This window comes from Perognathus longimembris, chromosome 7 (genome assembly GCF_023159225.1).
Source record: "Perognathus longimembris pacificus isolate PPM17 chromosome 7, ASM2315922v1, whole genome shotgun sequence".
Lineage (NCBI taxonomy): Eukaryota > Metazoa > Chordata > Mammalia > Rodentia > Heteromyidae > Perognathus > Perognathus longimembris.
Genome location: NC_063167.1, coordinates 76,123,426 through 76,150,242, shown reverse-complemented (window position 1 = coordinate 76,150,242; position 26,817 = coordinate 76,123,426). Strand labels below are relative to the sequence as shown.

The 26,817-nt window shown below is 40.9% G+C and overlaps 1 protein-coding gene across 1 annotated transcript in view; it reads right to left on the bottom strand.

The window, feature by feature from the left end:
- Positions 1–3,212: 3,212 nt before the first annotated feature.
- Ccdc18 (coiled-coil domain containing 18) overlaps positions 3,213–26,817 on the bottom strand; it is a 77,290-nt gene continuing 53,685 nt past the window's right edge. Inside the window, exons 24-29 of the mRNA XM_048351981.1 lie at positions 22,734–22,877; positions 21,057–21,260; positions 17,346–17,483; positions 14,715–14,915; positions 11,298–11,765; positions 3,213–3,366 (exon numbers count right to left, since the gene is read on the bottom strand). Of these exons, the coding sequence (XP_048207938.1) occupies positions 3,352–3,366; positions 11,298–11,765; positions 14,715–14,915; positions 17,346–17,483; positions 21,057–21,260; positions 22,734–22,877 (1,170 nt within the window). The 3' untranslated portion in view covers positions 3,213–3,351. The remainder of the gene's footprint in view (positions 3,367–11,297; positions 11,766–14,714; positions 14,916–17,345; positions 17,484–21,056; positions 21,261–22,733; positions 22,878–26,817) is intronic.

The following is a 26,817-nucleotide window of genomic DNA, read 5'->3' as shown; positions in this document are numbered from 1 at the left end:
AAGGAAATTCACCTAACATTAAACATAACGACAACAATAAAGTCCTCCTGTGTCCTTCTCTTGGAGTTCTTTTTGCTTATCCTCCTCTTATATAATCATGTGTACATAGCTGTTGAGCTATTTGGTCCTCTAATAGGTCTATCCCAGACCATTTTTTGTTTGTTTAGTAGTTGTTTGGTTTTAGATACATAATGTAAAATTGCTGACTTAAACATGTGAAAATACCATTTGAAAAGAAGTTTGTTGTTTTGCAGACCTGGTCTCCACTGTTCTTCCCCCACACTCCCTAACAGTCATATATCAAGGAGAACATGCGCCTTTGTTGTCTGTGTTCTAGACTTGTCTCGCTCAACATTATTTGTTCAAGTTCTGACCATTTCCCTGTGAATACCATTATTTTATCATTTCTAATTACTATGTAGTATTCCATTGTGTACAGGTACCACACTTTTTGGATCTATTCATCTGTAGTGGGGCATCTGTGTTGTTTCCATATTTTGGCTATTGTGAATTGTGCAGTGGTAAACATGGATGTGCAAATGTCTTTATGGTATCCTGAGACCTGTTGTTCAGGATAGATGCTTAAAAGTGGTATGGCTGGATCATAGGGTATGCCTATGCTGAGCTTTTTGAGGAACCTCCATACTGTTCTCCAAAGTGGTCATATTAATTTGCACTCCCACCAACAGTGGAGATGGGTTCCTCTTTCCCCGAATCCCCTCCAGCATTTGTTTTTGCCTGAGTTCTGAGATCCTTTTGTTCAGGGATAGCACTCAACCACTTGAGCCACAGTGCCACTTCTGGCTTTTCTGTTTATGTGGTACTGAGGAATAGAACGCAGGGCTTCACCCATGCTAGGCAAGCACTCTACCACTAAGCCACATTCCCAGCCCCCAGCAATGCCAAGTCTTTTTGTTGTTGTCGTTGTTTATTTTGCCTGTTCTGGGGCTTGAACTCAGGGTCTGGGAGCTGTCCCTGAGCCTCTTTGTGCTCAAGGATAGGGCTCTACCACTTGAGCCATAGCACTGTTCCTGAGTTCTTCAGATCAAGTCTAGCACTCTACTACTTTGAGCCACAGTACCATTTCTGGTTTTCTGGTGGTTAATTGGAGATGAGTCTCACAGACTTTACTGCCTGGACTAGCTTTGAACACTGATCCTCAGATCTCAGCCTTCCCAATAGCTAGGATTATAGGTGTTGAGTCACCAGCTCCCAGCTCCTTTATTTCATTTAATTATTTATTTTCCAGTCCTGGGGCTTGAACTCAGGGCCTGGGACTGCTCCTGAGCTTCTTTTGCTCAAGACTAGCACTACCACTTGAGCCACAGCACTGCTTTGAGCCTTTTTTGTTTATGTGGTACTGAGGAATTGAACCCAGGGCTTCATAATGCTAGGTAAGCACTGTACCACTAAAGCCACATTCCTAGTCCCAGTTCCTTTTTTTTTTTTTGCCAGTCCTGGGGCTTGGACTCAGGGCCTGAGCACTGTCCCTGGCTTCTTTTTGCTCAAGGCTAGCACTTTACCACTTCAGCCACAGTGCCACTTCTGGCTTTTTCTATATAAGTGGTGCTAAAGAGTAGAACCCAGGGCCTCATGTATATAAGGCAAGCACTCTACCACTAGGCCATATTCCCAGCCCCTCCTTTATTTTTTATTTTTTGCCAGTCCTGGGCCTTGGACTCAGGGCCTGAACACTGTCCCTGGCTTCCTTTTGCTTAAGGCTAGCACTCTGCCACTTGAGCCATAGTACCACTTCTGGTCATTTTCCATATATGTGGTGCTGGGGAATTGAACCCAGGGCTTCATGTATAAGAGGCAAGCACTCTTGCCACTAGGCCATATTCCCAGCCCACCCCCGCTCCTTTATTTTTTAAAAAATATTTATTTATTGTCAGAGTAATGTACAGAGGGGTTACAGTTTCATACGTAAGGCTTTTTTTTGGCCAGTCCTGGGGCTTGAACTCAGGGCCTGAGCACTCCCCCTGGCTTCTTTTTGCTCAAGTCTAGCACTCTGACTCTTGAGCCACAGCGCCAATTCTGGCTGTTTTCTATACATGTGGTGCTGAGGAATCGAACCCAGGGCTTCATGTATACAAGGCAAGCACTCTTGCCACTAGGCCATATTCCCAGCCCCCCTCCTTTATTTATTTTTATTTATTTATTTTTGGCCAGTCCTAGGCCGTGAACTCAGGGCCTGAGCACTGTCCCTGGCTTCTTTTTTGCTCAAGGCTAGCACTCTGCCACTTGAGCCACAGCGCCACTTCTGGCCATTATCTGAATATGTGGAGCTGAGGAATCGAACCCAGGGCCTCATGTATATGAGGCAAGCATTCTTGCCACTAGGCCATATTCCCAGCCCCTCTTCTTTATTTTTATTTATTTATTTTTTTAATATTTTTAAATTTTTGCCAGTCCTAGGCCGTGAACTCAGGGCCTGAGCACTGTCCCTGGCTTCTTTTTTGCTCAAGGCTAGCACTCTGCCACTTGAGCCACAGCGCCACTTCTGGCCATTATCTGAATATGTGGAGCTGAGGAATCGAACCCAGGGCCTCATGTATATGAGGCAAGCATTCTTGCCACTAGGCCATATTCCCAGCCCCTCTTCTTTATTTTTATTTATTTATTTATTTAATATTTTTAAATTTTTGCCAGTCCTAGGCCGTGAACTCAGGGCCTGAGCACTGTCCCTGGCTTCTTTTTTGCTCAAGGCTAGCACTCTGCCACTTGAGCCACAGCGCCACTTCTGGCCATTTTCTGTATATGTGGTGCTGGGGAATCGAACCCAGGGCCTCATGTATATGAGGCAGGCACTCTTGCCACTAGGCCATATCCCCAGCCCATCCCCCTTTATTTTTAATAATGGTAATTGTGGTATTTCTTTCTTGACCAGCCTTGTTAGTTACATCAATTTTATTTTTTCTTAGTGAACCATAGTTATGCTGATTTTCTATACTGTTTTTTTCTATTACTGATTTCTATTCTTAGCTTCTTTATATTTACTTTTTTTTTTTTTTTTGGTGGTACTAAAGTTTGAACTCAGGACCTTGTGGCTTGCTAGGCAGGTATTCTTCTGAAACATGCCTCTAAATCACTTAATTTGCTCCTTATTTTGCTTTTGCTATTTAATGCATTTATTATGTATTTTAACAATACATAAAAAGAAAGAAGCCAGCAATTATAGACCAAATAAGATAAACTCCCACTAAGATTAGTGAAAAATATTAAAATATAAAATTTATTCAAAGGCAATAAAATAACAGCTTCTATGCAATAAGTGCTACACATAGTAATAAGTAAACACAGGAGAGTACCAACAATCCCATTTCTCATTGTGCTGATATCTTCTTGTACTTACAAATTTTCTCCCTAGAATAACACAAAACAATAGATTAATATTTGAATTATTCTCTTTCTTTCCTTCCTTTTTTAAATTAAATTTTATTGACAAGGTATTGTGCAAAGCGGGTACAGTTACATAATAAGGCAGTGAATACATTTCTTGTGATATCTTACACCTTCATTTTTCTTTCCCTTCCCTAGGCATATATACAATATCCTGTGTACCAAAATCTCCTTCCTTCCTTCCTTCCTTCCTTCCTTCCTTCCTTCCTTCCTTCCTTTCCTTCCTTCCTCTCCCTCCCTTCCTTCCTTCCTCCCTTTCTTTCTTCCTTCCTTCCTTCCTTCCTTTCTTTCTCTCCCTCCCTCCCTCCCTCCCTCCCTCCCTCCCTCCCTCCCTCCCTCCCTCCCTCCCTCCCTCCCTCCCTCCCTCCCTCCCTCCCTCCCTCCCTCCTCCTCCTCCTCCTCCTCCTCCTCCTCCTCCTCCTCCTCCTCCTTCCTTCCTTCCTTCCTGGGGCTTGAACTCAGGGCCTGAGCACTATCCCTGGCTTCCTTTTGCTCAAGGCACTCTACCACTTGAGCCATAGCACCACTTTTGGCCTTTTGTGTTTCTGTGTTGCTGAGGAATTGAACCCAGGGCTTCATGCATGCCAGGTAAACTCTCTACTGCTAAGCCACATTCCCAGCCCAGTATTTGAAATATTCAAATAATAATTTAGTATTATAGTCCACTATAGTCATATGGCATATAAAAAAGGGAAAAATATGAATCAGAAAAAACAGTAATACAAAAAAAGTAAGCTGTTTTGGTTTGGAGGGAGGGTAAGAATGAATAATACAAAGTTAAATTAAATTGACCTTAAAGCTCAAAGTAGGGACAGTACTCAGCCCTGGTTACTCATAGCTGTAATCCTAGCTACTCAGGAGACTGAGATCAGAAAAATCAAAGTTTGAGGCTACTCAGGGCAGAAATGTGTATGACACTCTATCTCCAAGTAAACAGCAAAAAAGCCAGATTAGAGTCATGACTAGAGGCAGAACATCAGCCATGAGTAAGCAAACCAAACTCAAAAAACAAAACCCAAATAGCAACCAAAATGGGGACAAAAATAAGATATTTAGACACTTAATTTGACTAAAACACACAATACAAAGACAAATGATCACATGAAATAAGGAGGTTAATACTAAACTATTCTCACAGAGGTTAAGAGTAAAACAGGGCTGGGAATATGGCCTAGTGGCAAGAGTGCTTCACTTGTATACATGAAGCCCTGGGTTCGATTCCCCAGCACAACATATATAGAAAACGGCCAGAGGTGGCGCTGTGGCTCAAGTGGCAGAGTGCTAACCTTGAGCAAAAAGAAGCCAGGGACAGTGCTCAGGCCCTGAGTCCACACCCCAGGACTGGCAACAAAAATCAAAACAAATAAAGAGTAAAACACAGATTTCTCATCTATAAACTGGGGACAATCATAGCTAGAATTTGGAACCAACCCAGATGCCACTCAGTAGATGAATGGATCAGGAAAATGTGGTACATATACACAATGGAATTTTATGCCTCTATCAGAAAGAATGACATTGCCCCATTCGTAAGGAAATGGAAGAACTTGGAAAAAATTATACTAAGTGAAGTGAGCCAGAACCAAAGAAACATGGACTCTATGGTCTCCCTCATAGGGAATAATTAGCACAGGTTTAGGCTAGTCACAGCAGAGGATCACAACAGCCCAATAGCCCTTATGAACACATAAGATGATGCTAAGTGAAATGAACTCCATGTTATGGAAACGACTGTCATATCACTGTTGTGATTACTTTCAACAGGCGATGTGAAACCGTAGCTTCTATTATTGATGATCCTCTTGTATCCCCTTCCTATGGTTGTACCTGCACTATCTGTGTATCTTATCTGAGTACATTGTAAACCGTGTATACTGGTATTCGAACTAGGAAATAGAAAGGGAATACCAAAATCGAGAGACACAGGGTAAAAAAAGACAAATACCTGCAAAACTGTTTGGTATAAATGAACTGAACAACTCATGGAGGGGAAAGGGAAAGGGGGAGATGGGACGGGGGAATGAGGGAAGAGGTAACAAACAGTACAAGAAATGTATCCAATGCCTAATGTATGAAAGTGTAACCTCTCTGTACCTCAGTTTGACAAAAATTTAACAAAAAACAAAACAAAACAAAACTGGGGATAATAGCAATACCTCAAGCTCAATGTAATGACTCATGTCTATAATCTCAGCACTAGGAAAACTGAGGTAGGAGGATGGTGAATTTGAAGCCAGTCCAGGCTACAAAGAGAGATTTGTCTCAACAAACAAAAGACAGTATCTAGTGCTCCAGTAGAGTGCTGAGCACAGGTGCCTGGAGGAGGCACTGGGGTGCAGGCCTAAGATATGAAGGCCCCTCCTAGAGGCTTCCTGCTCCCAAGATTCAGGGGGAACCCAGATTGGGATGCAGTACTATCCTCAAGAGAACACTGTAGGCTGGGAATGTGGCTAGTGGTACAGTGCTTGCCCAGCATGCATGAAGCCCTGGGTTCAACTCCTCATAAACAGATAAAGCTGGAAGTGGCACTGTGGCTCAAGTAGTAGAGTGCTAACCTTAAGCACAGAGAGGCTCTGACTTCAAGCCCCAGGACTGGCAAGAGAGAGAGAACACTGTAGAAATTTGTGAGGGTACATTTTAACTGTCATTATAAAGGGAAAAAGAGATGCCCTGGGGCTGGGAATGTGGCTTAGTGGTAGAAATGTTTGCCTAACATGCACAAAGCTCTGGGTTCAATTCCTCAGCACCACATAAACAGAAAAGGCCAGAAGTGGCACTGTGACTCAAGAGGTAGAGTGCTAGACTTGAGCAAGCAAAAGAAGCCAAGGACAGTGCTCAGGCTCTAAGTCCAAACCCCAGGACTGGCAAAAAAAAAGAGATACCCTGCTTCCAGAATACAGTAGGTTGGGACAAGTAAACCAGTTGTCCTGCACTTGAAATAACAGCTCTCTGACCACGAAGCTGCTCCACATCATTTAGAACCCACATATTCTACTTCCCTTCTCAGTACGGTAGATGAACTTCCCCTTCTTAACTCCTACTAACTCCTACTTCCCTAGGGGAACTCACACTGAAGGGACAAGGATTTTACCCCCACACTCTGCTGAATTATGAGTTCTTGCCTACTATTTATTCCTCTCAGTACATACAATTGTGTTTCATCTCTTCACCTAAAGAACAAAACAGAAGCCCCCTCCCCATCCCCACCCTTTTTTTGTTGATGTTGGCCATGGGCCTCTGAGCCTGGGCCCCTGAGCTCTTCAGCGCAAGGCTAACATTCTACCACTTGAGCCACAGTGCCACTTCCGGTTTTTTGGTGGTTAATTGGAGGCAAGTTTCATGGACTTTCCTGCCTGAGCTGGCTTTGAATTGTCATCTTCAGATCTCAGCCTCCCGAGTAGCTAGGATTACAGGCACAAGCCACCAGTGTCTAATTTCTTTCTTGAAACATGATTTTATCTAGCTTGTAAGACATCCTCTCCCATTTTTTTTCCTATCTTATAACTGATTTCCTTTACAGTTACCTTTATTGGACCTTCAACTACCTGAATATTCAAATGCTCCAGGACTTTTGTTTCTCGCTCAATTTATTCTCTTGATTTAATCCATCATTATGCTTTAAATATCACCAAATGTTGATGATAACTTAAGCTTAACTTATCCTACAAACCCAATTGTTCACTTAACAGCTCACAAAAATCTCAAACTTAATCTATTTGAAATCAAACTCCTGATTCACACCTTGCCTCCATATCTGCTCATGTCTTAGTTTTCTTGGTCATTTTCTCTGGGTAAAATCTGTATAGAATTTTTCTTGACTTCTATTTCACTGAGCCCTATATCAAATTCGTTGGCTCTACCTTCAACATAGAACCAAAAAGTGGTATGTTCTCAACTTACCTATCCTCTAGCCCATCTAAAAGTCATCTCCTAGATCATCTTCATAGTCTCCTAGATAGTCTTTGGCTTTGTTACTTCATCACAAGTGATCCTTCTTTTTTGTTGTTGTTGGTTGTGAGGCTTGAACTCAGGGCCTGGGCACTGTCCCTGAGTTTCTTTTGCTCAAGGCTAGAGCTCTATCACTTGAGCCACGGCACCACTTCTGGTTTTTTCTGTTTATGTGGTACTGAGGAATCGAACCTAGGGTTTCATGCATGCTAGGCAAGCACTCTACCACTAAACCACATTCTTAGCCCTGAAGTGATATTTTAAAGATTTCTCTATTATTTGGCTCAGCCTTATTGACATGTTTATTTTTTGTTTTATTTGTATTTTGTTTTTGTTGCCAGTCCTGGGGACTGGACTCAGGGCCTGAGCACTGTCCCTGGCTTCTTTTTGCTCAAGGCTAGTACTCTACCTCTTGAGCCACAGATCCACTTCCGGCTTTTTTCTATATATGTGGTGCTGAGGAATCGAACCCAGGGCTTCATGTATATGAGGCAAGTACTTTACCACTAGGCACCATATTCCCAGCCCACTTATTGACATGTTTAAAACTAGTATTTAGCTATCTAATTGTAGACAGTTTGTTAGGTAAAGGGATTTTCTTTCTTTTTTTTCTTTCTTTTTTTTTTTTTTTTGCTAGTCCTGGGGCTTGAACTCAGGGCCTAGGCACTGTCCCTGAGCTTCTTTTGCTCAAGGCTAGCACTCTACTGAGCCGTGGCACTACTTTCAGGCTTTATGCATGCTAGGCAAGCACTCTACCACTGAGGCACATTACTGGCCAGTGAAGGGATGTTTATGTAGCTCAACATTTCTTGACACAGCAGCTACCCAGTTAGACATAGCTTTTTTTAAATTAAATTTATTAACTGAACACAAATTTTTTGACAAGGTGTTGTGCAAAAAGGGTACAGTTACATAGTAGGGCAGTGTGTACATTTCTTGTGATATCTTACGCCCTGTTTTTCTATCCCTTCTCTAGGTCAGGTAGACATATATACAATATACAATGTATCAAGAACATATACAGTAGCCACGTGGCCACGCCCAAGAAAGTTCGCCTAGGGCTTTAAATGTAATGTTGATATTAGACAATATGTCGACAGTAATCTTATATGAACGTACATACATAGCTTTTGAGCTATTGTATTCCCCTGAGAGGTCAATTTTTGACCTATATTTTGTTTTTGTTTTTTTGCCAGTCCTGGGCCTTGGACTCAGGGCCTGAGTACTGTCTCTGACTTCTTCTTGCTCAAGGCTAACACTCTGCCACTTGAGCCACAGCGCTACTTCTGGCCATTTTTTATATATGTGGTGCTGGGGAATCGAACCCAGGGCTTCTTGTATACGAGGCAAGCACTCTTGCCACTAGGCCATATTCCCAGCCCCCATTTTTTTTTTTTTTTTTTTTTTTTGCCAGTCCTGGGCCTTGGACTCAGGGTCTGAGCACTGTCCCTGGCTTCTTTTTGCTCAAGGCTAGCACTCTACCACCTGAGCCACAGCGCCACTTCTGGCCGTTTTCTGTATATGTGATGCTGGGGAATCGAACCCAGGGCCTCATGTATACCAGGCAAGCTCTCTTGCCACTAGGCCATATCCCCAGCCCCCCAGCCCCAATTTTTGACCTTTATATACTGAGTAATTGTTTGGTTTTAGTTACATACTGTTGGGTCGCTGCCCCAATCCTGTGGGGAATACTATTTGACAAGCAGTTTTTGGTTTCACAGACTTGGTCTCTACTGTCTCTCCGTCTCCCTTTCTTAACAGTCATATATCAGGGAGATCATGCCCCTTTGCTTTCTGTGTTCTAGGCTTTAGACATAGCTTTTAAGGACTAAGTGTTGGTACTGACTTGTTTGTACTTCTAGTTTCCACTTCATAAATTCAATTGGATTAAAATTCTACTACAAAAAACATGTGGAAGAACTAGGTACCAGTGGCTCATGCCAATTCTAGCTACCTAGGAGGCTAAAATTTTGGGATTATGATTCAAAGCCAGCCTGGGTAGAAAAATCCCAGAGATCATTTGTCTCCCATCCCCCCTTGTCTCTTGCTCTGTTATCTCATCACCATGTAGAAGTATATTTAGGTTTAGTTAATTATACTTAACATGGAAAATACTGAATCCTTTTCCAAACATTAAAAAGGTTTTTTCTAGGCTACAGGTGTCTCACACCTGTAATCCTTGCTACTCAGGAGGCTGAGATCTGAGGATTACAGTTCAAAGCCGACCCAGGCAGAAATGTCCCCCACAAGGTTTTCTTTTTTAAGTCAGTCATAGATCTTGAACTCATGGACTGGGCTTTGTCCCTAAGGTTTTTCACTTAAGTCTTGTCTACCATTTTGAGCCATGAGCCACTTCTGATTATCTGGTGGTTTATTGGAGATAAGAGTTCTTGGACCTTCCTGACCAGGCTGGCTCTGAATGGGGAATCTTCAGATCTCAATTTCCTCAGTAGCTAAGATTATGGGCATGAGTCAACAGTGATTTATTAGCTCCATGAGGCTCCTACCTCCAATTAACCACTCAAAAAACCGAAAGTGGAGCTATGGTTCAAAGTGGTAAAGTGCTAGGCTTCAGCAGAAGATCTCAGGGACAGCACCCAGGCCCTGAGTTCAAGCTCCAGTGTGGACCTCCCACACCCCCAAAAGATTATTTTTCTATATTCCCAGTCACTTTTCTGTTTTCTGCTAAAGTTAGTTTCTCAAAGTTTTTCAGTTTCCCACTGTTTATAACTAAGAAAAAGTAACTTTTCTTTTTTTTAAATTCCCAGTCCTGGAACTTGTACTCAGAGCCTGGGCACTGTCCCTGAGCTTCTTTTGCTCAAGGCTAGCACTCTACCACTTGAGCCACTGGGCCACTTCCAGCATTTTTTTTTTTTTGGTCAGTCCTGGGGCTTCGACTCAGGGCCTGAACATTGTCCATGGCTTCTTTTGCTCAAGGCTAGCACTCTGCCACTTGAGCCACAGCGCCACTTCTGGCCATTTTCTGTATATGTGGTGCTGGGGAATTGAACCCAGGGCCTCATGTATACGAGGCAAGCACTCTTGCCACTAGGCCATATCCCCAGCCCACTTCTGGCTTTATATATATGTAGTGCTGAGGAATCAAACCCAGGGCTTCATGTATACAAAGCAAGCACTCTACCACTAGGCAATATTCCCAACCCTACTTCTGGCTTTTTACGTGATACTGAGGAACCAAATCCAAGGCTTCATGAATGCTAGGAAAGCAATGTACCACTAAGCCACACTCTTAGCCCTTTTCTTTATTTCTTTCTAACACTTTTACTATATTTCTAATATTGATCTAAGGAAAGCACATACAGAATTTTCATAATATGGTATGCTTCATTCAAATACAGGTTGACTTATTTCTACTAGAGATCAACTTACCTCTAATCTGAAAATTAAACTGTTCCAAATTTCAAAAGCTTTGAATATCAGTATGAGATTGTAAGTATAGGATTCTATAGCATACTAAAAATATTGTATGAAACTGTCTTTAGGTTATGTGTATGAAGTATATACAAAACATAAATAAACTCAAGTTTAGACTGTGACATCATGCCCATGATATCTGTGTGTGTGTGTATACACTGTGCACTGCTACTGGGACTTGAATTCAGGGATTGTCCCATAGCTGGAGCTCTACTACTTAGTCACAACCTCACTTCTATCTCTTTGCTGATTAACTAGAGATAAGAGGCTGATTTGTGTGTCTCAAATGGCTTTGAATAACAATCCTCAGATCTTAGCCTCCTGAGTAGGTAGTACAGGTGTGAGCTACTGGATCCCCATTCTATTATGTAAGTATTAGGAAATCTGGAAAAACCTGAAATTCTTCTGTTCTAGATAAGGAATATTCAATCTATATTTGAGTTTTTCTTCATGTAATTAAAAATATTCACTGAAGACAAATTATTATATACTATAATGCATAAAACACATACCTGAGTTAAACCAGCACTTGTTTGCATAGAAGATTTTTTTAATAGTCTCACTTCTTTGTTTATGTATCTCAGCATTCCACTAAGAGTACTAAAATCATTGCTCTCAGAATTATCATCTTCTAGGTTACATGTGAGAGGCTTAAATGAATCTGACTGAGTATAATTTCGATCCTTATGAGTTTCTTCTAATGTTGAAGACTGTTGTAATTGCATTTTCTTTAAGTCTTGTAGTAATTCTTCAGAAAGATCTTCATTGCCATGACTTTTGAAACTAAGGTCACTGGCACTGATAGAGCGACGCAGTTTTCTGCACTTGGAGAAAGATACCTGGGAAGGTTTAGCTAATTGTGAATCTTGAGTAACAGGTGTATTTTCTAGTGGAAATGGAAATGTGGATGATAAAAACTTGATGTCTTCTGTCTTCTGATGCCCAGAAATTTTGGCTTGTAATCTGGTTAATTCTGATTCCTGAAAAAAAAAAAATAGCACATAGTACATAGTAGGTATTCCATTTAGTTGGTTTCCAAAAACAACTGATAAAATTTTGTTTTGTTTTTTGCCAATCCTGGGGCCTGAACTCAGGGCCTGAGCACTGTCCCTAGCTTCTTTTTGTTCAAGGCTAGCACTCTACCATTTGAGCCACAGCACCACTTCCAGCTTTTTCTATATATGTGGTGCTGAAGAATTGAACCCAGGGCTTCATGTATGCGAGGCAAGCACTTTACCACTAGGCCATATTCCCAGCCAACAACTGATAAAATTTTAAGAGTCCTAGTCAGTCGGTGTCTTATTTCTGCAATAACTCTTTAGAGTTTTCCAAGTGTTCTTTAAATCCCCCAATATTTAAGACAGCTTCATTTTGAGATATATGCTCATTTGAAATTTCTTTCAAATTCAAATATTCTAAGGAATTCTATAAATACTAGATGTTTGTTGTACATTTTTAATGCTAACACCAATTTCTATTTAAGGTTAAGATCTCACACCCAGCCAGATGCTGGTGGTTCACATCTACTGAGCTACTCAGGAAGCTGAGACATGAGAATATGGTTTGAAGCCAGGCTAGACAAAAAAGTTGGTGAGACTCTTACACACAATTAACAAGTAAAAAGCAGGCGTGCAAGTAACAGAACACAGCCTTGAGCAAAAAAAGCCAAGTGAAAATGCTAGGGTGAGTTGAAGACTTACTACCACGCCAGACAAACAAAAAATCAAACAAAAACAAACCTAAAAATTTCTCTGTGGAAGTACAAACATTCACTATCTTTTTTTTTTTTTTTTTTGAGAAACATTCACTATCTTTGATACTCAGATTAATCTGAGTACACACTTACAAAAAACAAAAGAAATCTTTCAAACTTTCTAATAGGAAATAAATATGTATTAGTTATTCTGTGTCTTTATTTCAAAAAGGCCCTTTTATTATTTTCCTATGCCTTGTGTTTTGGTCCTCTGACCAAATTTTGGGATCAAAAGAAAGAAACTCACAATGAAAAAACATAAAGCCCAGCCAGCACCAGTGACTCCATACCTGTAATCCTAGCTACTCAGAAGGCTGAGATCTGAGGATTGTGGTTTGAAGCTAGCCTGGGTAAAAAAAGCCTGTCAGACTCTTTTTTTTTTTTCTTCTTTCTCATACTTTTATTTTATTTTTTGTTATTTCATCTACAACTTTATTTTTTTTTCAAATTTTTATTCTGTCAGACTCTTATCTCTAATAAAAAAGCTGGAAGTGGTGCTGTGGCTCAAGTGGTAGAGCATTAGCCTTGAGTATAAAGAGGCTCAGGGACAGCACCCAGGCCCTGAGTTCAAGCCCCAGGACCAGCAAAGCAAACAAAAAACTAATAAAGCCTAAAGGAAGTAATAAAGAGATGACATTAATTCCCCCCCAACCCCCCGCCCCTCAAGAATCTTGCTATATATCCTAGGCTGGCTTCAAACTCATCATCCTCCCTTCTGGCTTCCCTAATGGTGGGATTATAGGCTTGTACTAACCATGAGTAGCTCTTATATTTTGTTTTTTGATTGGTCATGGGACTTAAACTCAGGGCCTGGGTGCTGTCTCTTAGCTCTTTTTCACAAGATAACACTCAATCACTTTGAGTCACAGTGCCATTTCCGGTTTTCTGGGGGTTAATTGAAGATAAGTCTCACAGACTTTCCTGCCAAGGCTGGCTTTGAACCACGATCCTCAGATCTCAGGCCCCTCAGTGGCTAGGATTACAGGTAGGTGGGATTACAGCTACCAGGGCCAGACTAACCAATCACTTTTAAATGGATAGTTTATTTTTAAAGTTACTATGCTAATAACTAAAACTATTTTAAGTATAAATTACCAAATGAAAGTTTAACACACATATTTCAGCTCTTTAGGTCTTTACAGTATACTTCATTTAAATAAGCTTTACTTATAAGTGGCTAAAGTAGCAATTTTTTTGTAGTAAATCTTACATTCACATTCTTTTTTTTGGGGGGGGGGTTGGTTGTAGGGCTTGAACTTGGGGCCTGGGCGTTGTTCCTGAGCCTCTTTGTGCTCAAGTCTAGCACTCTACTTGAGCCACTGTACCACTTCCTTTGGTTTTTTTTTTTTTTTTGCCAGTCCTGGGCCTTGGACTCAGGGCCTGAGCACTGTCCCTGGCTTCTTTTTGCTCAAGGCTAGCACTCTGCCACTTGAGCCACAGCGCCACTTCTGGCCGTTTTCTGTATATGTGGTGCTGGGGAATCGAACCCAGGGCCTCAGGTATATGAGGCAGGCACTCTTGCTACTAGGCCATATCCCCAGCCCCACTTCCTTTGGTTTTTGAGTGGTTAATTGGAGAGCTACCTGAGCAGCTATCATTCTTTAAAAAAAAATTGTGTAGATCCTGAGGTTTGAACTCATGGCCTGGGCACTGTCCTTGACTTTTCGCTCAAAGCTCTACCACTTTCAGCTACCATGTCACTTCCTGCTTTTCCTGTGATTAACTACAGATAAAAGTCTCATGGAGGGTTGGGAATATGGCCTAGTGGCAAGAGTGTTTGCCTTGTATACATGAAGCCATGGGTTTGATTCTTCAGCACCACATATATAGAAAATGGCCAAAAGTGGTGCTGTGGCTCAAGTTGGAAGAGTGCTAGCCTTGAGCAAAAACAAGCCAGGGACAGTGCTCAGGCCCTGAGTTCAAGGCCCAGGACTGGCAAAAAAAAAAAAAATCTCATGGACTTTTCTGTCCAGGCTAGCTTCGAACCATGATTCTCAGATCTCAGCCTCCTGAGTAGCTAGGATTATAGGCATGAGCACTGGTGCTCAGCTAAATTCATCTTTTAAATAAATAATTCTTATTTAAACAATGCAATAATTGGTCATAAAGTGCTCTATAAACTGCAAGAGCAGGAAAAACTAAGTTAATTGCTTTCATTATTTTTATGTTTATCTACCTTAATAAGTAATGCTTCATTTGCAGCTTCAATTACTTCATTCCTGTCTTGAACTTGTTGATGTAAATTGCTTACAGTATCCTGAGCTTCTTCTAATTCCAGTTTTGCTTTCTCCAATTGTTCATTTAGCTGCTGAACAGAAGTCTTTTGAGAGTCAGCAGATATCTTCCATTTTGCATGGTTCTCTTGATGTGAAAGCATCTACAGTCATAAAATTGTAAACAGGAAAAAAGAAAATAGAGTGAAGATGGTTTAAAAATGTGCTCTAATATTTGCTACCATTACTTATTCTTAGAAGAAAGCAAATTTTGACTATATATACAAGTATTTGATTTTACAACAGATAAACTACTAAAGAGGAAAGATAAAACACAGAATCTTACATTTACTTAACAGCCATATCTAATGAGCTCCCTTTTAATCCCAATTTGGATGAATAAACTATAAAGACAGTTTTGTTTTGTTTTTTACCAGTCCTGGGGCTTGAACTCACGGCCTGAGCAATGTCCCTGGCTTCTTTTTGCTCAAGGCTAGCATTCTGCCGCTTGAACCACAGCACCATTTCTGGCCTTTTCTATATATGTGGTGCTGAGGATTCGAACCCAGGGCTTCACGTATACAAGCAAGCACTCTTGCCACTAGGCCATATTCCCAGCCCTATACAATTTTGAGACAACTATAAATATATGAACAATGACTGGATACTTGGTAATATTAAGGAATCATTCTCGATGCTATTGTGGTTAATTTAAAAATTTGTATGAAAATAATATGTAGTTATTGTAGGAACTGGAGAAAGGAAAGTGAGTGACATTAAATATATGTTGATCACACTTCCCAATATGTCTATAGAAGTGTCTGAATTTTTTGCCTGGTATCCTGGTGTAATTATTAACAGCATTCCTTTCAACCTCAAAAGTATTGCCTTTATAGTTAAGAAATGATGAACATTATTTATGGATTAGCTAAAACTGGCCACAAGTTGATGATTACTAGAATTGAGTAATAAATATAAGGAGATTTATTACTTTGTTTTTTTAATATGTTTAAGTTTTGTTGTTCGTTTTTTTCTAATCTTGGGGCTTGAACTCAAGGCCTGAGCACTGTCCTTGGCTTCTTTTTTGCTTAAGGCTAACACTCTACCACTTGAACCATAGCCCACTTCCGGCTTTTTCTGCTTAAGTGGTGCTTAGGAATCAAACCCAGAACTTCATGCATGCAAGGCAAGCACTCTACTGCTAGCCATATTCCCAGCCTCCTATATTTAAGTTTTCTACAAAAAAGGTTAAAACATCCTATCAATGAATGGAATTCTCATCAGAAACCAGTTGTTCTACAGTTACTAAGTGACTTTTTCTTTTTTGTAACAATTCTGAAATCTGCATTGTGAAATTGGTGGTAGTTCACATCCTGTCTACTCGGGAGGCTGAAATTTGAGAATCATGGTTTGAAGCCAACGTGGGCAGCAAAATCCTGAGACTCCTTTTTTTTTTTTTTGGCCAGTCCTGGGCCTTGGACTCAGGGCCTGAGCACTGTCCCTGGCTTCTTCCCGCTCAAGGCTAGCACTCTGCCACTTGAGCCACAGCGCCACTTCTGGCCATTTTCTGTATATGTGGTGCTGGGGAATCGAACCTAGGGCCTCGTGTATCCGAGGCAGGCACTCTTGCCACTAGGCTATATCCCCAGCCCGATCCTGAGACTCTTATCTCTAACTAACCAGCAAAAATCTGAAATGGAGGCATGGCTCAATTGTAGAGCACTAAACATAAGCATTCAAGCCCCTAGTACAGCAAGATGGGAAAGAAAAATTGATTCCTACTTGGCACAGTAGTGTGTAATTGTAATCCCAGCTACTTGGGAAGTGGAGGTAGGAGGATCACTCTTAGGGGTCAACCTGAACAAAAATTAGACCCTATATGAAAAAAAACTAAGAAAGCTGACTGGCTATGGGTGTGGCTCAAGCAGTAGAATACTTGACTAAGAAGTTCAAGGGCTTGAGTTCAATCCTCAGTACAGAAAAGCAAAAGTAATAAAAGCCCTGATTTCCTTTTTTTTTTTTCCCTCCTAGTTGTGGGGTTTGATCTCTGGGGCCTGAGTACTGTCCCTGAGTTCTTCAGCTCAAGGCTAGTGCTCTACCACTTTGAGCCACAGCACCACTTAAGTCTCATGAACTTCTCTGACAGGCTGGCTTTGAACTGATATCCTCAGATCTCAGATCCTGAGTAGCTAGAATTATAGATAGCCACTAGCACCTGGCTCCAGTTTATTTTTTACAGCCAATTATGAGTCAGGCTCTGGTCTAAGAACTTTACATGAATTAATTATTTCTCACAACAATCTGAAAGACAACTACTATTATATCTACCTTAGATAGGTTAAGCAATTTGTCCAAGGTCATATACAAATGATTGGTTATGAGCCAGGATTTAAACCCAGGATGCTTGGCTTAGAACTTAATATTAATAGCTCTTAACTGTAGGATATAAGCCCACTGGATACTAACAGAAAGTAGTATATTTAACTAGCAAACATGAATATCACAATATGCTATTCTATAATGGACACTTAAGAACTAGACTCATACCTTTGTCCTGATACAAAACACAGGAAAAAAATTAAATTTTTATTTACCTCCATATGATAAGCTTCTTTGAGAGATTCTACTTCTGTTGACAACTTCTTGATTTCTGCTTGCATTCTTGCTTCTAAATGAGCTTCGCGTACTTGAGACGCCCCCAATTCTTCTGCTAAATGATTTCCATGAGCTTCCTAAAAAATTACATATTTAGCAAAGTCTATACAAACTGTTCATTAATAACTACAGCTAAACTAACCTGGTACATTTACAAAAGGTCAGCTAATCTTTTTATGTAAACACACATTATAAGTTAACATAGTAAATGGTCCACTTAAAAGTTTACACATTTCATTTTTTTTTCTTTTTTTTTTTTTTGGCCAGTCCTGGGCCTTGAACTCAGGGCCTGAGCACTGTCCCTGGCTTCTTTTTGCTCAAGGCTAGCACTCTGCCACTTGAGCCACAGCGCCACTTCTGGCCGTTTTCTGTATATGTGGTGCTGGGGAATCGAACCCAGGGCCTCATATATACAAGGCAAGCACTCTTGCCACTAGGCCATATCCCCAGCCCAAGTTTACACATTTCAGAGACAACTAATAAAGTATTAATATGGTGTTTGCTACCCTAAGTTCACTAACCAATGATTTCTGTGAAACAAAGAACTGGAAGACAATCATCTCCACTTTGGCAAATTAATACCCCGCTCTTAGGTATTTTTGCTTATCAGATCCACTGCTTGCTTATCAAGAATGAGTTGTAGTTTTTATTCAAATATATTTGTTAGACCTGCAGTGGCCTTGAACCTCCAGGCCTGAGCTGGACAGGTCACAGGTTCAAGAGCCCATGTGGTCAGCAGCGGCTCCCACTTAGAGGAAAGAACATCCAGCTAGGGAGCTATATGCCTTTTTGTTTTCTTCTTCCCTTTTCCTTTCCCCTCTCCCTCTTCTTCCTTGCCCTTTTCCCTTTCTTTTCTCTTTTAGCAGGGTTTCACTGTAGCTCAGGCTGGCCTTGAATACTCAGCCTTCCTGCCTCAGCCCCCCACGTGCTGGGGTTGCAGACATGGGCCACCATGACCAGTATCTAAGCTATAAACCTGAACATGCTTCCCATAAAGCTTGGTTGTTGAGACTTAAAGCCTGTCTTCATTGGCCAGGAAAAACTTCCTAATGGTGACATACAAATTAGTGTTTATGGCTTCCTTTATTATGAATAATATATGGCATTTCCAAAACTGTCAAAAAATAATTTGTTAGCTTATGCAAGCTGTGCTTAAAATTTTAATTATATAATTTAATTATATAAGTAGTCTCTCCTTACGTGAAAGAAGTTTGATTTCTATGATTTTGTTTTCTGCATTTTCAGTAACTTGAAGTCAAGAATAGTCCTAAAGTAGTAATTGAAAATTACAGACATAAACAGTTTATAAGTTTTTTTGTTTGGTCTTGGGGCTTGATCTCAGGGCCTGGGTGCTGTTGCTGAGCTCTTTTTTTTTTTTTTTTTTTTGGCCAGTCCTGGGCCTTGGACTCAGGGCCTGAGCACTGTCCCTGGCTTCTTCCCGCTCAAGGCTAGCACTCTGCCACTTGAGCCACAGCGCCGCTTCTGGCCGTTTTCTGTATATGTGGTGCTGGGGAATCGAACCTAGGGCCTCATGTATCCGAGGCAGGCACTCTTGCCACTAGGCTATATCCCCAGCCCCTGCTGAGCTCTTTTTGTTCATGGCTAGACTCTACCACTTTGAGCCACAGCTCCACTTCGGTTTTTTGGTATGAATTGGAGATGAGTCTAATGTACTTTCCTGCCCAGGTTGGCTTTGAACTGTGATCTTCATATCTCATCCTCATAAGTAGCTAGGATTACAGACATGAGCCACCAACATCTGTTAAATTTTTTTGGTCCTGCTAATTTTTAAGTTTTGTTATTTATTTTTGGCAGTTCTAAGACTTGAACTAATGATTTTGTACTTGCTGAACTCTACTACTTGAGCCATGCAACAAGCTCAAATTTTATTAACTTATACACTGTTCTGAGTAGCATGATGAAATCTCATGATGTCCTGCTCTAGCCAGCCAGAACAAGAATCACCCTTGTTCAGTATATCTGTACTAAATATACAGTATATCTATACTGTTCAGTATATCTACCTGCCTGTTTTATTCCTAACCATGATGATTATTATACTACTGTCATGTTTATCTTAAAGTAGTCACTGTTTCATTTAACGATGGCCACAAAGTGCCAGAGCGATGATGCTGGCTATTTAGATATCCCAAAGAGAAGCTGTAAAGTGCTACATACACAGTTTCAGAATTGTTTGTAGTTTGGGGCACCCACTAGAAGTCTTTGAAATATACTTGTCATGGATAATGGGAATTACTGTATGTCAAATGCTAAAGAAAGAAGGATGTACATGGAAAGTTTTAATGTGAAAACAAAGTTGCATGGTTGCTTGTTTTGTTTTTTTTGCTGGTCATGGGGCTTGAATTCCAGTCCTGGTGCTGTCTCTGAGCTCCTTTTCTCAAAGCTAGTGCTTTACCATTGAGCCATAGCACTGTTTCCAGTTTGTGAGATTGTTAATTGGAGATAAGAGTCTCACAGAGTTTCCTGCTGGGCTGGCTTTGAACCTTGGTCTTCAAATCTCAGCCTCGTGAGTAGTTAGGATTATAGGTGTGAGCTACCATCACCACACAAGTTGCATGTTTAGAAATAACTCAATGAGTGTGTCTTAAATATCTGCTATCCAATTAGAAGCAGACAAGACATCTGTAGAATACTGTGAGAAATGCACTTCTCAAATAACAGGGTTTAACTCAGGGCCTCACATGTTTGGCTTGCTCATACTGTACTTTCAGTCCAGCATTTTGCTAGTTATTTTGGAGCTACAGTCTTGAGGACTTTTCTGCTGGGGCTGGCTTCAAATTATAATTCCCCCAGGTCTCAGCTGCCTGACTAGCTAGGATAACAGGTATGAGCCATGGGTTCTCAGGATGTTTTATTTTTTTGAGTCAGTATCTCACCACGTGGAGTCCAGACTGGACTTGAACTCATAATTTACCTGCTTGTGTCCCAAATGGTGGAGCTACAGGTATATACCACCTACCATTTTAGTGTTTTTGTACATTGTGTGCTAGTCCTGGGGCTTGAACTCAGAGCCTGGGTACAGTCCCTGAGCTTCTTTTGCTCAAGGCTAGCACTCTATCACTTGAGCTGTAGCTCTACTTCCAGCTTTTTTTGGTGATTAGTTGGAGAAGTCTCACTGACTTTTCTGCTCAGGCTGGCTTCAAACTGTGATCCTCAGATCTTAGCATCCTCAGTAGCTAGGATTATAATAAGCATGAGCCACCAGCACCTAGCCTGTTTCAACTATTCTTTGTAAATTTTTTTCTTTTTATTATTTATTTATTTATATTTTTTTTGGCCAGTCCTGGGCCATGAACTCAGGGCCTGAACACTGTCCCTGGCTTCTTTTTGTACAAGGCTAGCACTCTGCCACTTGAGCCACAGTGCCACTTCTAGCCATTTTCTATATATGTGGTGCTGAGGAATCAAACCCAGGGCTTCATGTATACGAGGCGAGCACTCCTGCCACTAGGTCATATTCCCAGCCCGTTTTAACTATTTTTAAGTACATATATTGGTGGCATTAAGTACATTCATGTTGTTGTCCAATACACAGTTCATTTGCATAAGAAGTAAAGAATACAGTTCTAAAAAGTATTAAAAATTTAAACATCTGTCAGAAATACAAAATAATTTAGAACAGGTATTACTTTCTCTTTAGAGAGTTGCTTTATATCCTCCAGTTCTGTAGAAAGCCTTTCTATTTCTCTTTGTGCTTGGACTTGTTGACAGCGAGCCTCCATCAATTCTGTATGAGAGTTCTGCACCTGCTCTTGTGTTAGTCTCAATTCTTGCCCCAAATCTATGGCCTCCTTGTATTGTGTGGCAATGTATTCTTCTTGCTCTTTCACAACCTGAAAAAGCACAAGATATTTGTAGGCCTCAAGATGATATACACATTTATAACCTATGCCCCTTTCTCATTTTTTTCAATAAGTAAAATTTTCCCCTCCCAACTAAATCTCTGTAAAATTTAACATACAATGAGTATAATTTACAGTGAAACTGATATTGAAGGAAAAACACCCTAAAAGAGTTCAAGCTCCAATAACATTGGCCCATATAGAAATATACAATAGATCTTCAACTTTTTTTTTACATTATTGTTTGAATTCAGGATTTATGCTATTGAGCAACATACCAAGAGTTTTTTGTTTTGTTTTTTGCCAGTCCTGGGGCTTGAAGTCAGAGCCTGAGCACTGTCTCTGGCTTCTTTTTGCTCAAGGAGAGCACTCTACCACTTGAGCCACAGTGCCACTACTGGCTTTTTCTATATATGTGGTGCTGAGGAATCGAACCCAGAGCTTCATGTATACAAGGCGAGCATTTTACCACTAGGCCATATTCCCAGCCCCATACCAAGAGTTTTTTGAAAACAATTTATTGTACTCTACCACTAGGTCATATTACCAGCCCCTGAAAACTATTTAGCCAGTCCTGGGGCTTGAACTCAGGGCCTGAGCACTGTTCCTGGCTTCTGCCACTTGAGCCACAGTGCCTCTTCTGGCTTTTTCTGTTTATGTGGTGCTGAGGAATCGAAACCAGGGCTTCATGCATGCTAGGCAAGCAATCTACCGCTAAGCCACATTCCCAGCCAGCATAGTAGATTCTTAGTATTTATTAACCACATAAACATATTCTATGATTTACTATGTGATATAGAACATGCCAAAAGTAAGGAATCCAAATATATATAAGACATTGTCCTAAACCATCATAACAAAACTTTTTTTTTTCTGTTTTATTTTTTGCCAGTCCTGGGGCTTGAACTCAGGGCCTGAGTACTATCCCTGGCTTCTTTTTGCTCAAGGCTAGCACTCTGCCACTTGAGCCACAGTGCCACTTCCAGCTTTTTGCTATATATGTGGTGCTGAGGAATTGAACTCAGGGCTTCCTGGATATGAGGCGAGCACTTTACCACTAGGCCACATTCCCAGCCCCATAATAAAATATTTTAAAAGTCAAAGAAACTAATAGCATCTAGTACAAATAAGTAGCCTAGAAATGTTATAGCACAACTGCTGTATATTAAAGCTAAACAATTTAAGACACTATGCACTTTTTTTTTTTTGGCCAGTCCTGGGCCTTGGACTCATGGCCTGAGCACTGTCCCTGGCTTCCTTTTGCTCAAGGCTAGCACTCTGCCACTTGAACCACAGCGCCACTTCTGGCCGTTTTCTGTATATGTGGTGCTGGGGAATTGAACCCAGGGCCTCATGTATATGAGGCAAGCTCTCTTGCCACTAGGCCATATCCCCAGCCCGACACTATGCACTTAAATCTTGTAGAATACCATTTTTTCTTTTGTTGGAAAATAATTTGCTTACATTTTCCATTTCTTTCATCCTTTGCTGTGTTCTTTCACTTTCCTTCTTCAGTTGACTTATCTCTTGTTCATTTTGTAGTATCACAAACTCTTTTTCTCGGAGCTGTTCTTTGGCATTTTGCAATTTTTCATTTAAATTTTCGATCTAAAATTTTAAGAAGGATATTATTAGTACAATAATGAGTATCGCTATTTTAAGTTTAAAAGCTCCTATTCAAAATATCCAAGAGGGGCTGGGGATATAGCCTAGTGGCAAGAGTGCCTGCCTCATATACACGAGGCCCTAGGTTCGATTCCCCAGCACCACATATACAGAAAATGGCCAGAAGCGGTGCTGTGGCTCAAGTGGCAGAGTGCTAGCCTTGAGCGGGAAGAAGCCAGGGACAGTGCTCAGGCCCTGAGTCCAAGGCCCAGGACTGGCCAAAAAAAAAAAAAAAAAAAAAAAAAAAAATATCCAAGAGAAGTTTGAGCCGAGTGGAACACATATCTAATCTCAGCACTCAGGAGGCAGAGACAAAAGGATTCTGAGTTCAGGACCAACTTGGGCTATATACCAAGATCTTACCTCAAAATAAAATAAAAGTAAAAATGAGTAAAATATTAAAAAGTCAAGTACAAACATTAATTTTTATTAAGGCAACTATAACTGAGAATTCTTCTGTTTAATAAAATGTTTATGTACACTTCAGTCTATTTAAAATATAAAGATCTCCCAGGGCAATGGTGTCTCACACCTTTAATCCTAATTTACCCAGAAGGCTGAGATCTGAGGACTGAGGTTTGAAGGCAATCTGGGCAGAAAAGTCCCCTTGAGACTCTTCTCTCCAATTAACCACTCAAAAACCCAGAAGTGGGTTTTCTTAAGCTTAAAGTGGGTTTGCTTTTCTTAAGCTAAATCCTCATTCCTGTGGCTCAAGTGGTAATGAGTTAGCTTTGAGCGAGGCTCAGGGATAACACTCAGTCCCTGAGTTCAAGCCCCACATTGAAAAAAAAAATAAAGACTGCAATGACAAATAGTATGAGAAAATCACACTAAAAGAAATGTTACAGGGCTGGGAATGTGGCTTAGCGGCAAAGTACTTGCCTAGCATGCGTGAAGCCCTAGGTTTGATTCCTCAGTACAGAAAAAGCTACATGTGGTACTATGGCTCAAGTAGAGTGCTAGCCTTGAGCAAAAGGAAGCCAGGGACAGTGCTCAGGCCCTGAGTTCAAGCCAAGGACTAGCAGAAAAAGAAAATGTTAGGGCTTGGAATATGGTTTAGTGGTAGAGTGCTTGCCTAGCATACATGAAGCCCTGGGTTCAATTCCTCAGTACCACACAAACAAAAAGAGCCAAAGTGGGGCTGGGGATTTGGCCTAATGGCAAGAGTGCTTGCCTCGTATACGTGAGGCCCTGGGTTCAATTCCCCAGCACCACATATACAGAAAATGGCCAGAAGTGGCGCTGTGGCTCAAGTGGCAGAGTGCTAGCCTTGAGCAAAAAGAAGCCAGGGACAGTGCTCAGGCCCTGAGTCCAAGGCCCAGGACTGGCCGGAAAAAAAAAAAAAAAAAAAAAAAAGCCAAAAGTGGTGCTGTAGCTCAAGTGGTAGAGTGCCAGCCTTGGGCAAAAGAAGGTCAGGGACAGTACCCAGGCCTTGAGTTCAAGCCTCAGGACTGGCAAAAAGAAAAAAAGAAATGTTATAGGATCTTATGAATAATCTCATAGGTAATATATGCATGAAGTAAAAATTACTGAAAATGAATTGTCCTTCTTAATTTGTTCTTTCCTCAGAGGCAAACACTATAGAAAATCACTTGTAAATCCTTCCACCAACTCATCATAAGTATTCAATTGCATGAGATGCATATTCAGGCATGTACATATTACAAGAAAATGAATGCAATAAGAAAAGCTTTATCAAAATAATATTAAGAGGAGAAAACTAAATGTTAAGTACTATGATAGTTGTAATTACATATTTTCTTTTTCTTCTGGGACCAGACCTTAACCTTGGGTCTGAGTCTTACTCTCACAGGTTGACATTAGAACACCTGACTCTTGTACTGGCCCCTAAGTAATGTTTTTATTGTTGTTGTTAATCATGGGGCTTGAACTCAGGGCCTGGGCACTGTCCTTGAACTCTTTTGCTCAAGGCTAGCACACTATTACTTTAGCCACAGTGCCACTTTGGTTTTCTGGTGGTAAACTGTGGATAAGATTCTCATAGACTTACCTGCTAGAGCTGGCTATAAACCTCAATCCCCAGCTCTAAGCCTTCTGAGTAGCTAGGATTACAGGCATGAGCCACCAGCACCACCAAGCTTGTAATGGTATTTTGTTTGTTTTATTCACATGTACTCTGTAAAACAAAAAACATAGCTGGGTGCTGGTGGCTCATGCCTGTGACCCTAGCTTCTCATGAGGTTAAAAATCTGATAAGCATGGGGCTGGGAATATGGCCTAGTGGTAAAGTGCTTGCCTTATATACATGAAGCAGTAGGTTCGATTCCTTAGCACCACATATATAGAAAAAGCTGGAAGTAGCGCTGTGGCCCAAGTGGTAAAGTGCTAGCCTTGAGCAAAAAGAAGCCAGGGACGGTACTCAGGCCCTGAGTTCAAGCCCCAAGATTGGCAAAAAACAAAAGAAAAATCTGATAAGCAGGTTCAAAGCCAGAACAGGCAGAAAAGTACATGAAATTCATATCCAATTAACTAGCAAAAATCCAAAAATAGAACTATGGCTCAAGTGGTAGAGTGCCAGACTTGGGTAAAAAACCTAAAAGACAGTGCCTAATCCCTCAGTTTAAGCTCCACTACTAGCACACACAAAAACACCCACCCACCCAACCAACCAAATAAATAACATAGCCAGGCATAGGGATACAGATTAAGTCTCAGTTACTTACAAGGTTTGAAGATTACTTGAGGAGTTGAAGGTCATCCTTGCAAACATAGTAAGAAAGGCTTTGAACCATGATCCTCAGATCTCAGCCTCCTGAGTAGCTAAGATTACAGGCCCTGGTATGAACTTGCTTTTTTATTTTTTTGCCAGTCCTGGGCCTTGGACTCAGGGCCTGAGCACTGTCCCTGGCTTCTTTTTGTTCAAAGCTAGCACTCTGCCACTTGAGCCACAATGCCACTTCTGGCCATTTTCTATATATGTGGTGCTGGGGAATCGAACTCAGGGCTTCATGTATATGAGGCAAGTACTCTTGCCACTAGGCCATACTCCCAGCCCCTGAACTTACTTTTTTTTTTTTTAAACCGACATTAAAATTTTATTGCTTAAACACTTCATAAATGAGATACAAGATTAAAAACAAAAATCTTAACTCAAGGGCAAAGCAGAAATTTTGAGGGAGAAGAACCAGGAATCAATGCCTGAACTTACTTTTTAAACAGCATTTTTTTTTTCAGTACTGGAATTTGAACTTGGGGTGTACTACTTGTTAAGACGGGTGTTGTAACCACTTCAGCCATGCCCTCAGCCCTTTTTACTTTTATTATTGCTACTATTATTTGTAGTGCTGAGGACTAAACTCAAAATCTTGTACTTGCTAGGCAAGTACTTTTCCACTGAGCTAAATTCCCAACCCCAACTTTCATTACTTTATTTATTTTTTGGTCAGTTTGTGGGGCTTGAACTCAGGGCCTGGGCACAGTCTCTGAGCTCTTTTGCTTAAGGCTAACACTCTACCACTTTAAGCTACTGTGCCACTTCCGTTAAATTTTTTAAGTAGTTAAATGGAGATAAGAGTCTCATGGGGACTTTTCTGCCTGGGCTGGCTTCCAAGCATGATCCTCAGATCTCAGCCTCCTGAGTAGCTAGGATTATAGACATGAGCCCAGCTCATTATTTTTTAACAAAGTCTCATGTTTTGCCTTTGCCAGTCTGGGCCCAGTCCTTTTTATTTATGCTTCCTGAGTAGATAGGATGAAAAGCACACACTACTGCACTCTGCTTTTTACTGTTCTCTTGAAATTTTTACTCAATCAGTACTTGAACAAGTATGCTCCTGATCTCTACCTCTCAAGTAGTTACGAAAACAGCGTAAGCTACTGGTCTTGGTTTGCTTAAACAACTTAACATGTAATTTAAAAATAA